Genomic DNA, 15,573 nt, shown 5'->3' with positions numbered 1-15,573 from the left:
AAACTGAAACTTTATTTTTTAAAACATTAGTTTATTTATCTACTTTGTATATATAAACCACATGAAAATTGTATCTGATTTGTTCATTCACACCCATACTTATTGAACATACACTGGGTGCTTAGATTATACCAATAAACCAGAGTTCATAATATCCTGGAGGCAAAGCTAAAACATGTGGTAGGAATATACAATTTAGGTACATCAATATTTCTGTGAAGTAGAAAAATGGTTTAACATTGGCTTTAAGTTACTTACTAATTACCACAGATTATGTATAAGCACTCAATTAGCTTAATGTTGAAGATGAGATCTACAAATATTTAGACTGTTTCCTAAATCACTGTAGTTTATTTCTAGTTCCTTATATGTTAATTCTTAAAGTTACCAGACATTTTGTAAACACTTGCACTGCAATAAGCATTTTTCAAATGTTTGAAAACTTTACTTTTCTATATATCTTCTACTATAGATATTAAATTATGTGAAATTCAAACACTTTATACAAATATTTCGAAAGTTTAAACCACACCATAAAGTGGATAGTTGAGAGGGTAATAGGTTTATGTTTTGCTTTGTTTTTCCTCTGGGTTTTTAATTTATTATTTATGCTTCATTCTAGTAGATTTTTTGAAGATTTAATTTGCTTTTCTTTTTCACATAGCTGTGTTTCTCAACTGGTAAAAGTTGAGTAATATATTTGCATCTTAACATTTAATTATTCTATTAATCTCACTTCAAGGTGGAAAGATTATAGTTCATTGATATTGATGAAATAACCTGGATGACTTTCATATAAATAGCAACAAGTATGCACACGAGTTGCATTACATAGTATATTTAACAAGACCTCTAAGGAGTAAGATGGGAGCTCAGTCTTTCATAATGGAGATATATCTGAGTGCATTCAGAAAAAAATTGGTTCTGCAAGCTGGCGGAAGTAATTGTCATTCAACAGAAATCAACTAGCTTTGCATATCAGTAAAACACACACACACACTCTTACCTATTTTCTGAGTGCTCTGTACTGATATCAAAATAGCAAATATATATTTATGAGAATTTATGAGATTTTGCATTCTTTTCAAACATATAAACTCAGTGTAATTATGAAATTAACTTTGAGAATATGTGAAAAATGTTGCTTCCTAAATAAGTGAAGATATCAGGTTTGCGTAGTTTTTATTTTCACATTTGTCTCCAAGATGTCATATAATAATTTTTTTGTTGTTCATTTTTAGATGGAAGACTGTATTTGAAAACTACTGTCATGTACTGAATCTTTCCTGTTGAAGAAACCCATGTTATAGTAAAGAACTCTGCAGTCAGACATTCGTCATTGGAAAGTTTGGAAAAAAATAAAGTCCTTTTAAGGGAACTTCCTCAATTTTGTGTATTAATGTTCTTTAAAAGTTTAAGTATTCTACAAAAAAAGGTTTTCCTTTATTGATTTTCATCTGTGGTTCATACCAGAGAACTGAGAATGTTTGTAAATGTACAAGTATCAAACTTCATACAGTTAATAACTGCAACTTTGCTGCTGGACACTTGTATACAGTTTAAAAGCAGGTCTGAATAAGACCTACCTTTGTTTTTTTAATGGAATGAACCATTTTCCTCTTCTGAAAATTCTGTATCTGAGCACATCAAGACTCTTGTAGCACTGGTCACCTAGACTTACAGAATTATGTCCTCCAGAAACCAGCAAGGACACTTGGAAATGAACTTGTAGAGGACATAGAGGATTCCTAAAAAAATCAGTAAATCACAGAATAATATTCTGTTACATTCTATTTTAAACTCTCTAACTGTGGTTTTTCTCCTGAAGATTTTTGTCTCACGTACTTTCCAAAAGACCAACAAATGGATATTGACAACAGCCCCGTGAAGTAACATTTTGCATATCTGAAAAGAAGCATTGGATGTAAGCCAAAAGGTTTCACTGAAGGTCTTTTTACCTTAAAATATATATAAATGTAACATGTTTTCATTCCAAACTGGTAGTGGTATATAGAACTTAAAATGATCAGGATGCTTCTTCAAACTGTTGGTCACATGTACAGTATATAAACATAAAACATACAAGGAAGGTATTATGTATGCAGTAGTATACTAGAGTTTAGGAAAATGAAAATTTTAGAAAATATGTTTTGTCACCCTGTTGGTCAGAAAGACACCTTTCTGGTTTTAACGCATGCAGGCATGTAAATATTTGTCTGGAGTCACAGTATTAATGAATGAGATCTTATGCATCTGGTGACAACAGAACTCTGTGTCAGCCACTTTTATTTGTATATTGAACCCTAGTTAGTGCCCCAAACTGCACTATTGAGAATGGATTGTGGCTGAATAGTAAATCAAAACACCAGAAATATTTTTATATGTTAATGTCATATTATGTTAATGTTGCTGAAAGACAAAACCCAACAAACTCTTGATCCTTGATGTATCAGTCCAATACCATGTAGCGCTGAGTGATAAAGTTCAAATGTGTTGTGCTTCCCACCCTGGTCAGAGGGAAGGGTGCCTATGTGTTATTTTCACTGTCTTCTTGAGAGTTACCATATGTGTTTTCACTTTTGTGCAGATAACTGGAAGTCAAGCTGCAAACAGTGCTTACTACATGCTGAAGTTACCTTCTCTTTTTTTTACATACTTGGAGTTACACCTTTAAAGACTGAAATCATGAGTCAGTACAGTTGCTGGACATTTTATGATTTTGCTGTCATCTTAAAATATTATGATCGTAATATTATTTATTACCATAAATAGCAAAATCTTAAATGGCCAAGGAAACTAGCTTAAAAATGTTTAAAGATAGTTCTCATTGGCTATTAATGATTTGGATAAGAAATTAACATTATAGATACACTGGCACTAAGCTTCTATAGTTTTTAGGTCTTCCTTGCAATACTGAAACATATTTCTTTTGTGTAGCTCGCTATTAACCAGCTAAGGCCATTTTTAATACAATAAAAAGGTTATATATGCAGTTCCTATTTTTAGCTTGCTTAAAAGGGAGCAATATTTTTATTTAAAACACTGTTAGTAAGTGCTTTATAGAAACTTGGTTTTCCAAGCATAGTTCTTCCATAAACATCTTTTGTTATTTGAACACAAGAGATTTTATTCCTTGTTGTATGTATCTCTTGCTTTTCCCTGTATGCAGTCTTTAAAGGATTATAACACTTAAAATCAGAGGGACTTGTGGCAACCTTTTGAATCATACATTTTCTGAAAGCTTTTTTTTAAAAGTCCACAACTTCCATAAAGTAGTAATCAGCCATTGCTCTGCTTCTTGCATAGAGTCACCTGTTAAGTAGGTTAAATAGTTTTAAAATACATATTTTCCAGACCTTTGAGAATGCTTTAGTGTTTGGTTCACTATAAAAGGAAATTTTAGAAAGGAATAAAAAAAAAAGCTATCAGCTATATGCTAAGAGAGAATCCTACTAACATGTTGTAAATATTACAAGTCAAGAAATGTTATTTTAAGTCTGTAACTTAAGTTTTTTCCCCTTTATTAGTTATACAGTTTGGTTTAAAATTCGTTTTCTTGGTTTAAACAAGTAAAATTGTGCCCATTTTATGGTTTCCATGCTTTTGTAATCCTAAAATTATTAATGTCTAGTTGTTCTATATTATAACCACATTTGCGCTCTATGCAAGCCCTTGAAACAGAACATACTCATCTTCATGTAGGACCTATGAAAATTGTCTATTTTTATCTATATATTTAAAGTTTTCTAAAAATGATAAAAGGTTATTACGAATTTTGTTGTACAAAATCTGTACAAAAATCTGTTTTTACATCATAATGCAAGAATTGGAAATTTTTCTATGGTAGCCTAGTTCTTTGAGCCTGGTTTCAATGTGAGAACCACGTTTACTGTTATTGTATTTAATTTTCTTTTTCTTTTCAACAATCTCCTAATAAAACTGTCTGAAATCTCCCAGTGACTTTATTTATAGTTCATCTTTATTAAATTTTGTGAAATGCATAGCATTGAAGGAATATTTACTTTCTAATGGGAGGCATCTAAAAACAACATAAGTCAGCTCTTTACAATATGAAGGGAACAATGCTCAATGATTTTATTTAACATGCAACTGCTTCTATCTCTAATATGAATTACTGCGGTGAAAAACATCATAAAAGCACACTCTGTAGTTATTGTTTAACAAGCAGATTTTCCATATTTTGTTTCTTGCCAGCTAAGCAAACTGCCCACATATACATGATTTATTTATGTACATTTTTCAGTTTATGAAGCTGTTATTTGTACCTTTTTCCTTTATATTCTTATATTCCCATGATTCTTATTTCACAAAGCTTTGTGCTGAATAATGTAAAGGAGACATGTTGATGGAACAAAATATATTATTCCCATATCTATAGGAGTGTAGATTTGTAACTCTAACTCAGTGCTTTGTTTTTACTCTCTATCATTGGAAAAAAATGCTTTTAAAACTTTGCAATTCCAGTAGCCTTTAATAATATAAAAGTTTTAATCAGTCCAAAATGCAGCACTTAAGGAAATCACAGATACTCTGTGAATATTCCAAACATTGCCAAAAGAATGGAAATTGATTTTTTTCTGTCTAAAGAAATTATTTCAATGAGTTAACAAATAGTGATAGATCCCTAATAAAAACCTCAAATGTTTATGTGACCACTACAAACACTTTTTTGTCTTCTGTCCTCACAGGTTCATGTTGGCTTAGAATATCATATGGCCTGTGGATGTTAGCGGAATTTGGTGATGATTTAAGGTTCCCCCCATGTGTTTTCATTGGCATTAGCAAATTTACAATATGAACAAAAGTTATTTATTACTAGAGGAGAGTAAATTATAAATAAAAGTTACATGGATTGCATTTTTACAATATGGGGAGTAGAGATGTTAATAGAATTAAAACATTGCAAATGACATTGTAAATATATCACTTTTCTTCATGTGTAGGCTTGGTGCTAACATTTATCTTTCATATGTACAACTGGTATATAAAAGCTGAACTGATCCTCATTTATTCCTTTATACAGATTCATTAATAAAGTCTCATTCTGCAGAAAGCACAGTGCTAAATGTTGTAATGAATGAAAACATAGCTTTGCCCCAGAGGAGCTTATAATTTTGTTGGAATAGGAAGTCTTACTTTCAGAAGAGTCACTGAGTGTCTCCTAGTCTGCCATGGATGTAGAACTAGTGTTAAGAGGATATTGACTTAGATGCCTTCTTACTAAGTGATAACAATCTATATCCATTTTGTGCTTTCACTTTCTAGTGACTAATACAAGACAGTTTGCAGGTCAGACAATTCTGCAGAGATTGAGAAGGATATATTTCCCTCTATGTAAAATACCATACTAGTTATTCTTTTTCTGCTACTTTTCATGTATTTCAATCACATCACTCTTCTTGCCAATCCTCACAAACTTTGTGTTTCTTTTAATTTATTTATTTGTAATTAAAGGATAATTACTTTACAGTATCGTGTTGGTTTCTGCCATACATCAACACGAATCAGCCATAAGAATACATATGTCCCCTCCCTCGTGAACCGCCCTCCCATTCCTTCTGCTCCTCTCAGTGACTCTGCTTCTTTCTCCTCTCATTGCAGGCATATATGTTCCTCTTGATGCCTCTGTTATTCAGGTGCATGAGATCCCACACATCGAGGCAAACCAGTCATTTTCTTTCTGTCCTAAGCTAGATTCTCTGAGTTCTGATTGTCTCAAGTCAATGCACGTCGCAGTAAGTTAGCTAGGTACTGCAATACATGCATTTGGGGAATTTGAGAAAATACTGTGTCCAATTAAATTGGAACTTCTGGGGGTTGGGGTTGCAGCATCAGGATTTTTAGGTTCTTCAGATGATTCTAACAAGCAGCCAGGTTGAAGATCACTGTCCGGGAGGGTAGCAAGTAACACATAGAAAGTGACTAGCAAGTCTTCTGCAATGGGATTGACAGGTAGCTCAAGCAAGTGGGGTCCCTTGTGAACTGTACAGCCACTACAAAAGCCAACTAATATTTCTGTAAAATCATTAAAATGACCTAAAATCTGTAAATAATTAACATGCATTTTAAAAGTAATTTCAGCATTGTTAATGCTGAATTGAATATGAATTTGCAGTTCTATCAGTCAGATACAATGGAAGTCACATAATTGTTTCTAAATAAAATTATTGGCTAATATGACTTCAGACTAAGTACACAAGGAGATAAAACTTTCATTTCAATCATCACTGAGACTTCTCCCTTCTGAATGACCTCAATTTGAACATTTTTCACAGTCCAAACCATTTGGGGAGAACTCTTTGGATTTTCATTCCTATGATTCAATTTTTGAGAAACTGTCCTAAGCACTTCTTTTTGGAGAGACTCCAGATTTGTGAGAGAAAAACTTACGACACATTGTGGTGTGAGTCTCAGTGTGGGGGAAAGGAATATTTTAAACAAATAATTTTGTAAATGGGGAAGTATAAAGTTGTGTGAAAGGAGTAATGTTTCCACGCTTTATTTGTACTGGTAAAATGTCATTCAAGACAAGTAGACTGTGATAAGTTTTACATATGGAACATAATACCATGAGCAACCATTAAAATGTAACAATATATACCCTTAACACAATGTAGATAAATCACAATGGAGTTCAATGCTGCAGTAAGATTAGCTTTCTGATAAAAAAGTAAATACTTTTGGATTAATTCATCAGATACTTTGCTAGTAGTTTCCATCTTCTCTCAGGTACTTTGGTTGTTCTTTTAACAATGCTAATTCTGGGCCAAACTTGGTCCACTACTACAGATAAAGATGAGTTAGTTGATACATCTCTACCATGATGCATCTCCATTTTCTTTGTATTGAGTGTACTCTCATCAGTAATATATTTCAAACCTTAATTTCGTAAGTAGAGACTGAAATGGTAAATATTAAATTTTTAGAATTTGTTTTTAATTTAATTTTTCTTTTATATTGGAGCATCATTGATTGACAATGTTATGTTCATTTTCAGGGGTGCAGCAAAGTGACTCCCTTATACATAAAACTATACATATATTTTCTTTTCAGATTTCCCATACCGGCTATTACAGAATATTGAGTAGAATTCCTTGTCCCATATAGTAGGTCCTTGATGATTATTTACTTTATATATATGTAATGTGTATATGTTAATCTGAAAATCCTACTTGATCCCTCCCCCTCAAATTTGCATTTTAGAAATCGCACTGTTAAATTCTATCCCAAGTGTGAGGAGCTGAGTTGATACCACTCAGCCCTTCTCTTATGAATTCATCTTGTTAGATTTGCAAAGGAAAATGTGCTCCCATACAGTTGGATCTTTTATTTAAGTCCATCTGGTTGTTATGTACCTGGGTTTATTTATGATCAATATCTTTTGGTTCCTTCAATTAATACATGTTGATGCTTCTTAGCACATGCTTCACAGGCTTTGCTTGTATCTTTCCCACAGATAGCTGCTATACGACAATAGGTACATTTCAGCATCTAAATGAATACGGGCAAATTCTTAGAAAGTGGAGTTCCCAGCACCATAAGCAGAACTGGACAAGAATGCAGAATCTGATTAAAAAAAAAAATCCTATAGGCAAATAATCTAATAGAACAATGTATTTTTAGGGTTGAAATGGGTTTCTACCCCAAATGGGAGTAGTAGAAAATTCTTAGTTGACCAACATAAATGATGCTTTAGCATCTGGATTTGACAAGTATTTAAAGGTATCTCCAGGTTTTGGGGACACCACATCATCCCTGGGGAGTTTTTTCACTTACAATTGCTTCAGTGCAGCCAAATGTACCTCTAATTTGGGCAGGTTACTTAGGAGTCCTCTTTTGTCTGCTGAATTTTCATTGTTCCTACCAGGTGAAATTCCAACCTGAGATAGACACTTGTTCTCTGTGTCCAATAGCTTCAGATACTCTGGGTGGCCCTCTTGAGGTCTGTTCTCTAGACTTCAGATGAGAGACAGATACCCTTCACCTTCTATGGTTGATTGGAGGGAATTGAACCTGAAACAATCCACAACCCTCAGAAACATTTTTACTTCAATTATTCACCTCATTTCTTTAATCGATTTTATAATTTGTAGGTGGATAGACAGCTGAGGCCAGAAAATTAGTTTTCAGATAACTATTTGCAAGTTCTGCATGATGACTTTGCATCTTACCTTAGAATATGGTATCCATTTCATTCATTAATTGATTAAATTTTTTAAAATTAGTTTAAATTTTTGGAGATAATTATAGACTAAATGCAATCATAAGAATTAACAAAGAGGCATCTGACATCCACCACACATTTTCTTCAAAGATCATGTTTTGCATAAATATAGTGTAGTAATAAAACTGAAAAATAGATTTTGATAACATCTACCGACTTTATTCAGATTTCAGCAGAATTATATGCACTTATTTGTGTGTGTGCGTACGTTTAGTTCTGCACAATCTTATCACAAGTATAGATTACTACAAGCACCACCACAGTCAAGATATAGAATATTTCCATTATAGGGATACCTCATGCTATTTCTTAAATTAATTTTTATTGGAGAATAGTTGATTTACATTGTTGTGTTAGCTTCTTCTGTGTGTGCTTAGTCACTAAATTGTGTCCAACTCTTTGTGACCCCGTGGACTGAGTCTGCCAGGCTCCTCTGACATTGGGGATTCTCCAGGCATGCATACTGGAGTGGGTTGCCATGCCCTCTTCCAGGGCGTCTTGCCAACCCAGGGATCAAACCAAGGTCTCCCACATGGCAGGTGGATTCTTTACTGTCTGAGCCACCAGAGAAGCCCAGTTTCTTCTGTAAATGCTCTTATTTTTCAAAGCAGAGTAGAGACACAAAAGTGGAGAACAAACCTCATGCTATCTTTTTACAGCTACAATCACTAACCTTTCTCCCTACCTCTGTATAAGTCAGGGTTCTCCATAATCAGAAGTATAAATACACAACACACAGAGAGAAATGTGCTCGCTACCTGGCCTTGTAGAGAATATAGAGCCTTCAAATGTCCTGACTCCTGTTCCTCTGACAGCCCCTATGGCCTGTAGAGAGGGAGTGGGTAAAATTTCCCTCTGATGCAGGTACAGAGTTGGGTCAAATTGGGGCAACCTGCCCACGTGGGTGGCAGCTGTTATTCAGTCCAACATTTATACCATCTGGATGGAAACAGAAGAAACTGCAGGAGTCCATGGGCTGAATTCAAAGCAGTTTGATTGCAGATCACTCAGAAGCCTGGGCCATTGCTCTTTGCATTAATAATTGAGTTGTTCTAAAGGGATCAACAATATGATTTAGACAATGAGAAGCTGAGGGGTAAATGATCATGATTAAACCCGGTGGGGTCAAAATATGTGGAAATAAATTTGGGCTACCTTGCAAAAGACTGAGACTGTCCTCTCTGTTTCAATCTGCTAGTGCATACCAGACTTAGCCTGCATATGGATCCTACCAACTAACACTTCGATAGGCACAACAGGCAAAGTACATAGAAAAGCAGCTAGCATGGTGCATGGTTAGGATGGAGTATTGTCAAGAATGCCAGATAGACTTTGAAATACAGTGATTTGGTTAATGCTATAACAGAAAGTGTTGTTTTAGACTCTAAACAAAGCCCAAGACAACAGCCAAATGAATCTGGCACCACCCACCAGAGTTCCCAATCAGTGAGAAACTGGAAAATTTTTTATGTTGGTCCTCTCCCTCTGATTGAGGGTTCTAAATGTGCCCTTGCTTGTGTGGACACTGTATAACCAGCTTGCACCATTATGGTATTAGAATGCAGAGTACAATGTACAAATGCCCTGGTAAAATAAACAGTAGTTAGCATCATATTTTAAAGGTCATGCTGTGCAAGACTGGGCTAAAGAACATGACATTGAATGGAGGCTCTATCTCTCCCATAGTCTGAAGCAGCAGGTTTGGTAGAAAGGAAGAGTAGAATATCAAAGCAGCAACTTACATGACTACCAAGGTAAAACCACCTTGGCCTAGGGACTAACATGGTATCTCCAGCTTCCATACATTCAAATGAGCAATCAGTAGGGACTATTGCTCCATATGCCAGACTGGAGATGCCTGCTGAGACACCCAACACTATAAAGTTATGGAAATCACAAGAAAACACCATTGCTCCATTTCTCACGGTGGATCATCACGCTATATTGCTGATAAAACCTCATCCAATCACAGCTGGGGAAGATATTCTCTACCAGAATTTGTAATGGAACAGCCCACTGGGGTGGTTGAGTTACTCTGCACCCCTGTATAAGGGATAACAGCTCAGTTCTCTCTGACATCTTGACCTACTATGAGCTGAGCATGCTGAAACCAAAGAGGGGAGAAGATGCAGGCCCTCGTCTGGTATCTCCCATCCCGCACTCTATCTCCTCACTCCTGACAGTGCTCCCTCCCCCACTAATATATAATACATGCAAACAGGTCAATTTCCTAAAGTTCCATCTCCCTGTTCTCAAGGCCAGGGGAGCATGCTCTGTTTCCCATTGGTATGGTCATTTGGCCATCATCTTTATTCTTTTCACTGGCCTGGAGGACATTATAACCCTTAAAAAAACCACCCAGCAGACCTTAATGAGAACCAACAAAGTCTGTCCTTGGTGGTGGCGATGGTTTAGTCACTAAGTTGTGTCTGACTTTTGCGACCCCATGGACTGTAGCTAGCCAGGTTCCTCTTCCCATGGAATTCTCCAGGCAAGAATACTGGAGTGGATTGCCATTTCCTTCTCCAAGTCTGTCCTTAATAGCACTGAAATGTCTCTAATAAGAAAAGTTGTCCTCCAAAATTGAACCATCTTGGACATTACCACTGCTTCGCAAAGAAACACCTGTGCCATTATCCAAACAGACTATCGTATGTCCAGACCTGATGAGTCTGCTTATGTTGAAACAAATGATGGCACCAGTGAACTCCTTGGATAATCCAACCCCCAACCTAGGGTTCAGTAAGGTGGTGTTGTGACCATTTCAATTAAGTATATTACTGAATTTGGTTAAGGTCTCTATACAACTGTTAAGATTCTGGTTGTGGGTGCAAAGACCTACTTGTCTTTTTAATTTTGGATATGCCGGGCCTTTCCTTATGGTGCTTCAGGGCAGATGTTCATTGTGGTACACAGAAGTTTCTCTAGTTGAGGAACATGGCCCTATAGCTCATGTACTTAGTATTAACAATTGTAGCACACAGGCTCTCTAGTTATAGCATGTGGGCTTAGTCACCCTGCAGCATGTGGGATATTAGTTCCCTGACCAGGGATCAAACCCACTTCCCCTGCTTTGAAAAGTCTAAGTCACTCAATCATGTCTCGCTCTGTGACCCCATGGACTCTCCATCAATGGGATTTTTCAGGCAAGAATACTGGTTTCAGTTGCTGTTTCCTCCACCAGGGGATCTTCCTAAGTCAGGGACTGAACCCAAGTCTCCCGCATTGTAGGCAGACTTTTTACCATCTGAGCCACCAGGGAAGTCCAAAAGAGGATCCTTAACCAATGGACCACCAGGGAGGTCCCTAGACCTACTTGAGTTGTAGTCACCCAAGGCACCACGTAAGTAAATTCCATTATCAACAGTGCTGCGATGAACATTGGGGTGCACGTGTCTCTTTCAGATCTGGATTCCTCAGTGTGTATGCCCAGAAGTGGCATGAGTCAAGTGCTCGGGCCTGGTGGGCTGGGAAGACCCAGAGGAATCGGGTGGAGAGGGAGGTGGGATGGGGGACCAGGGGGGAATACGTGTAACTCTATGGCTGATTCATATCAATGTATGACAAAACCCACTGAAAAATTAAAAAAAAAGAGGCTTGAAAAAAAAAAATTCCATTATCAAAATACATACCTACCAATTTGGAGTGGCTTGCCTTTTTCTTTGGTCTGTCTTCATCTTTAGTGTATGGGGACCAGTTTAAGACTGTATCTGGGGAGTTCTCAAGATTGCAAAACAACACTTATTTTTTGTTGGTTGTAAAATAACTTTATTTCACAGTTTTTATATTACACTGACTTCTGGTATCCATTGTTATTATGGTAAGTTGGTTTGAACATTATTATTTGTAGGCAATTTGTCTTTGCCCTCTGAGTGCTTTTAATAACTTTTATCTGTTTCTTTGAGGCTTGAATATAGTGTTTATAAGTACAAACTATTTCTATTTAGTATATTTGGGAACATATATCTTCCCAAATAATTGAGGGGGTGTTTTTATTTAAGTTAGAAAATTCTAAGCCATTATGTCTCTAAATAATGCTTCTATTTTTAATATTTTATAACAACTTCCTTGAATCCTAATTTAGTTCTAAGTTAGACTTTTCTATTAACTTCTAGATTTCTTAGCCTTCATACATATATGCCATTTCTTTAACTTTGCTTCAGAGTTGTCATTCAACCTAAGTTTACAGTTTACTATTTAAAACTTTCAAATAATTTCTGATGGCAGTAACTATACTTTTCTTTTAAGAAATTCTGTTTGGTATCTTTCAAGTCTTCTTAGTCATTCTTGATATTTTTTCTTTATGTGTTTGGTACTTTTGTTTCTTTGTGTATTGTGATATTGTTGTTATTAAGTCACTCAGTCGAGTCCAACTCTCTGCGACCCCATGGACTGCAGCATACCAGGCTTCCCTGTCCTTCACCATCTCCCAGAGCTGGCTCAAACTCATATCCATTGAGTCAGTGATGCCATCCAACCATCTCATCCTCTGTAATCCCATTCTTCTTCTGCCTTCAATCTTTCCCAGCTTCGCGATCTTTTCTAATGAGTCAGTTCTTCACATCAGGTGGCCAAAGTATTGGAGCTTCAGAATCAGTCCTTCTGATGAGTGCTCAGGGTTGATTTTCTTTAGGATTATCTGGTTGGATCTCCTTGCAGTCCAAGAACTCTCAAGAGTCTTCTCCAACACCACAGTTCAAAAGCACCATTTCTTCAGTGTTCAGCCTTCTTTATGGTTCAACTCTCATATCCATACATGACTATTGGAAACTTCGACTATACAGACATTTTTCGGCAAAGTAATGTCTCTGCTTTTAAATATGCTGTCTAGGTTTGTCATAGTTTTTCTTTCAAGGAGCAAGTGTCTTTTAATTTCGTGGCTGCAGGCACTATCTGAAGTAAATTTGGAGCCCAAGAAAATAAAGTCTGTCACTGTTTCCATTATTTCCCCATCTATTTGCCATAAAGTGATGGGACTGGATGCCTTGGATTCCCTGGTGGTTCAGCCAGTAAAGAATCTGCCTGCAATTCAGGAGACCTAGGGGCCATCCCTGGATCTGGGAGATCCCCTGGAGAAGGGAATGGTAATCCACTCCAGTATTCTTGCCTGGAGAATCCCATTGACAGAGGAGCCTGGCAGGCTACAGTCCATGGGATAGCAAAGGGTCAGACATGACTGAGTGACTAACACCTTCATTGAGATATATATATTACATTTTAATTCTGTTTCTAATAATTCAGTATCTAATATTATTGAGGCCTGATTTTGCATTCATTCTATTTCTGATTTTCTCTAAAGTCTTTCATTTTTTCTTTTTTTCTCATTTAAAATTTAATTAACTAATTCATTTAAATTGGAGGCTTATTATTTTATAATATTGTGGTGGTTTTTGCCATACACTGACATGAATCAACCATGGGTGTACATGTGCTCCCATCCTGAAACCGCCCCCCCCCCACCTCCCTCCCCATCCCATCCCTTTCAGTTGGTCCAGTGCGCCAGCTTTGAGTGCCCTGTTTCATGCATCGAACCTGGACTGGCGATCTGGTTCACATATGAAAATATACATGTTTCAATGCTATTCTCTCAAATCATCCCACTCTCGCCTTCTCCCACAGAGTCCAAAAGTTTGGTCTTTATATCTGTGTCTCTTTTTGCTGTGTCACATATAGGGTCATCATTGCCATCTTTCTATATTCCACATATATGCATTTATATACTGTATTGGTATTTTTTCTTTCTGACTTACTTCACTCTGTATAATAGGCCCAGTGTTTCATCCACCTCATTAGAACTGATTCAAATGCATTATTTTTAATGGCTGAGTAATATTCCATTGTGTATATGTACCACGGCTATCTTATCCATTCATCTGCTGATGATATCTAGGTTGTTTCCATGTCCTGGCTATTATAAACAGTGCTGAAATGAACACTGGGGTACACGTGCCTGTTTCAATTCTGCTTTCCTTGATGTGTATGCCCAGTGTTGGACCATATGGCAGTTCTATTTCCAGATTTTTAAGGAATCTCCACACTGTTCTCCATAGTAGCTATACTAGTTTGCATTCCCACCAACAGTGTAAGAGTGTTCCCATTTATCCAAACCCTTTCCAGCATTTATTGTTTGTAGACTTTTTGATAGCAGCCTTTCTGACTGGCATGATTTGGTACCTCATTGTGGTTTTGATTCATATTTTTCTGATAATGAGTGATGTTGAGCATCTTTTCATGTGTTTGTTAGCCATCTGTATGTCTTCTTTGGAGAAATGCCTGTTGAGCTCTGTGGCCCATTTTTTGATTGGGTTGTTTATTTTTCTGGAATTGAGCTGCATGAGCTGCTTGTGTATTTTTGAGATTAATTCTTTGTCAGTTGCTTCATTTGCTATTATTTTCTCCCATTCTGAAGGTTGTCTTTTCACCTTGCTTATAGTTTTCTTCATTCTGCAAAAGCTTTTAAGTTTAATTACATCCCATTTGTTTATTTTTGCTTTTATTTCCTTTCCTCTGGGAGGTGGTTCATAGAGGATCCTGCTGTGATTTATGTCAGAGAGTGTTTTTCCATATGTTTTCTTCTAGGAGTTTTATAGTCTCTGGTCTTACATTTAGATCTTTAATCCGTTTTGAATTTATTTTTGTGATTGGTGTTAGAAAGTGTTCTAGGTTCATTCTTTTACAAGTGGTTGACCTGTTTTCCCAGCACCACTTGTTAAAGAGACTGTCTTTTCTCCATTGTATATTTGCCTCCTTTGCCAAAGATAAGGTGTCCATAGGTGCATGGATTTGTCTCTGGGTCTTCTATTTTGTTCCACTGATCTATATTTCTGTCTTTGTGCCACTATCATACTGTCTTGATTACTGTAGTTTTGTAGTGTTGTCTGAAGTCAGGCAGGTTTATTCCTCTAGTTCCATTCTTCTTTCTCAAGTTTGCTTTGGCTATTAGAGTTTTTTTGTATTTTCATACAAATCGTGAACTTATTTTTCTAGTTCTGTGAAAAATACCGTTGGTAGCTTGATAGGGATTGCATTGAATCTATAGATTGCTTTGGGTAGTATACACATTTTCACTATATTGATTCTTCAAATCCATGAACATGGTATATTTCTCCATCTATTTGTGTCATCTTTGATTTCTTTCATCAGTGTTTTATAGTTTTCTATATATAGGTCTTTTGTTTCCTTAGGTAGATTTATTCCTAAATATTTTATTCTTTTCATGATAATGATGAATGGGATTGTTTCCTTAATTTCTCTTTCTGTTTTCTTATCATTAGTGTATAGGAATGCAAAGAATTTCTATGTATTAATTTTATATCCTGCAAATTTAC

At 36.1% G+C, this 15,573-nt stretch overlaps 1 protein-coding gene across 2 annotated transcripts in view; it reads left to right on the top strand.

Moving 5' to 3' along the window:
* Nucleotides 1-3,953, top strand: part of DACH1 (dachshund family transcription factor 1) — a 456,844-nt gene extending 452,891 nt beyond the window's left edge. For both annotated transcript variants that reach the window (XM_065902144.1, XM_065902145.1), the window contains one exon: nt 1,242-3,953. In XM_065902144.1, coding sequence (XP_065758216.1) covers nt 1,242-1,279 — 38 coding nt within the window. In that variant the 3' untranslated portion in view covers nt 1,280-3,953. The remainder of the gene's footprint in view (nt 1-1,241) is intronic.
* Nucleotides 3,954-15,573: the final 11,620 nt, after the last annotated feature.

This window comes from Muntiacus reevesi, chromosome 11, assembly GCF_963930625.1.
Source record: "Muntiacus reevesi chromosome 11, mMunRee1.1, whole genome shotgun sequence".
NCBI classification, from domain to species: Eukaryota; Metazoa; Chordata; class Mammalia; order Artiodactyla; family Cervidae; genus Muntiacus; species Muntiacus reevesi.
This window is presented reverse-complemented; position numbering and strand designations above follow the sequence as displayed.